Genomic DNA, 2,600 nt, shown 5'->3' with positions numbered 1-2,600 from the left:
AATGTTGACTTTCCTGATGTGAATGAATAATATGTCCAGGCACAAAAGGAACTGCTGGATGCAGAACTGGACCTTTACAAGAAGACCCAGGCCGGAGAGGACACTGCTTTGTTGAAGATTAAGTACACCCAGCTGCAAATTGAGGTATTGACCTGATCCTGAAAAACAAAACTGTCCCTCAAGCTTGAAAACAAATGCCAAAATGCTACTTACACAGCTGCCACTTGAGGGCACTTGTGCTCTTGTAACTTCAAATGATCTGTTGGAGTTTCATCTCCACAACTCTGTTTCAGAATATCAGATATCAGACATTTGTGCTCTGTTTGACTTCCTTCCCATGCCTGTTTTTTGTTTTAATCCAGGCAGCTAAAAGGGGACTTCTGTCTTCAGGACGAGGCCGGGGGGTTCCGGCTCGGGGTCGTGGTGCGCTCAGGGCCCGGGGAAGGGGCTCCAGAGGACGGGGAAGAGGTGTGCCACTGCATGCAGTCGTGGACCATCGACCACGAGCCTTGGAGATTTCTGGGTTCACTGAGACGGACCGAGTAGACTTGCTGCCACACTTTGCTGTAAGTCAGCCTGAAACTACTAAGAAAAGGAGATTTGATATCCAGAATTGAACCAGTGCAACCTATTGATGGAAGTAACTACAGAGGCATCTGTGTTAAAAGACACTATCAGATTAACCATTTAATGGTAATTATAACTAATAATGATAACTAAATAATAACAACTTTCAGCTTTTCTCTTATTTTACTTTGGATTAAGGCTGTTTGTGGTGTGGTACTACAGAAAAAAAGAAAAATACTGCTGCATACTACTGCAGCAGCAATTTTAAATGCAACTTGTAGAAAAAAATCTGCATTTATACACAGACTCACTCAGGATTTGTTTAGTAAGACCTCACTAGGTACTTGCAATAACAGAAGATAATTTCTTTTCAATAGTTGCACAGGATAAGGTGTGTTTGTAAAGTGACCACAATGTTGTGTGTTGACGATTTTGAAGCAATTTGGAGAGATTGAAGACTGCCAGATTGATGAGAGCAACCTGTCTGCAGTCATCACTTATAAGACAAGAGCGGAGGCTGAACAGGTGATGCATTTCTTGATTTTCCTGACATTTAAACTGTAAAATATACTTGCAACTCTGGTTCTGTACAGTATTATCATGGCCGGAGCACAGAAAACTCCGGTTAAGTATGTTATTGTCACGACAACTGACTCACCTGTTTTCCCGTTCTGCTCTCTGTATCATCCACCTGTAGGCAGCTCTCCATGGAGTGAGATTCAACAATCAGACTTTACGCCTGGCGTGGCATAAGCCTGTCACAACTCTCAGTACTGTGGATGCTGATGAGGTAGAACCAGAAGAGGATGAGGTTTGTGGGATTTTCTCTCTTTGTTAAACGGATATTTTTCTCTTTAAGGTCAGGTCAGGCAGGATTGTTTATGTCTTCCAGTGCTACCTTTCATGCTGGTATAAAGGTTCACTAGGTAGTGTTTACTTGCTAGTGGGGATATTTGGCCCCTAACCCATATCTTATCAGTAGAGCTTATTAAACATGTTTCTTGTTGTTGTTGCATTTAGAGAACACAAGAGGGAGCCATTATATATCATGGCAAGGATTGTCCTAATATGGCTTTTGTATGGCCACTTGTACTTTTCATTAGGCAGTTGGTCTGCAGCATGATACTCTCAAGCTGAGAAGTTAGTTCCTCTTGAGACCTTTTAAATACACGGTGCACGTTGAATGCTGATGGTGCTCAAAGTAAAAGGTCTTTCCACTCGAAATTGCCTTTTGTTCACTGTAGAGAGCACTAATCTTTTTTTCTTTTCTTTTTTTTTCTCTCTCTTTCCCCTCATCAGTACCCGGAAGAGTCCCTGAGTGACGATGCACTGCTGCAGGATGATGATGAGGAAGAGGATGACAACGAGCCTCGCTCCTGGCGCAGATGAAGATCGGTCAGATGCTGCTCCCTGGGTGCCCTGGTGTGGAAGACGAGCAACAATCCAGCAACTTCATAAGATATCAATGCCTGTTTATAAATCAACAAGGCACATTTCACTTTGGCAAGAGTTTTTTTTCCCTCACAAATATGTAACTGGCAAAAGAACCATCTGTGAGTTTAATTAATTTTAATGTGTGTACCAGAGGCAACAATGGTGAATTTTTTTAATGCTCTTAATGTAGAAATAGTTCTGTTTTTTTTTTCCATTTTTCTTTTTCTTTTTTGGGTTCACGAAACACAAATAGTTTGTCTGCACATGTGACAGGCGATCACTTAAAGACACATTTGTTGAACTCTCAGTTTAAGAAAACAAAACCTGTGTTGTAATTTAACAGAAGACAGACTGTAGCTTTTGCAGAATAGTATTAGGTTGAACTGGTTTAAATGCTCCTGTGTAAATATTTTATGTCTGGGTTTAAAGGATTTGTATGAAAGCTTGGCTTCTCAGTTCTTGGCTTTACTTTGGATTGTACAAAAAATAAAGAATTGAAATGGTCTGAAAATATCCTGCCAAAAAGAAAAAAAAAGAAAAAAAAGACCAAAAAAATGTGGCAGTGAAAAAGAAGACTCCTAAAAGAGCTGAAAAAAGAC

General features: G+C 40.6%; 1 protein-coding gene across 1 annotated transcript; it reads left to right on the top strand.

The window, feature by feature from the left end:
- Window positions 1-30: 30 nt before the first annotated feature.
- On the top strand, window positions 31-2,574 carry LOC111653194 (RNA-binding protein 26-like; the record flags this gene model as incomplete). Its single annotated transcript, XM_023403675.2, has 5 exons — window positions 31-144; window positions 363-566; window positions 1,006-1,092; window positions 1,265-1,378; window positions 1,867-2,574. Coding segments are annotated over 5 exons (609 nt in total), but the record flags the coding sequence as incomplete, so codon positions are not given.
- Window positions 2,575-2,600: the final 26 nt, after the last annotated feature.

This window comes from Seriola lalandi, unplaced genomic scaffold, assembly GCF_002814215.2.
Source record: "Seriola lalandi dorsalis isolate HSWRI2012SDOR001 ecotype SW California unplaced genomic scaffold, Sedor1 jcf7180001973948, whole genome shotgun sequence".
Lineage (NCBI taxonomy): Eukaryota > Metazoa > Chordata > Actinopteri > Carangiformes > Carangidae > Seriola > Seriola lalandi.
The sequence above is the reverse complement of the archived record's forward strand: the minus strand, read 5'-3'. Positions and strand labels throughout refer to the sequence as shown.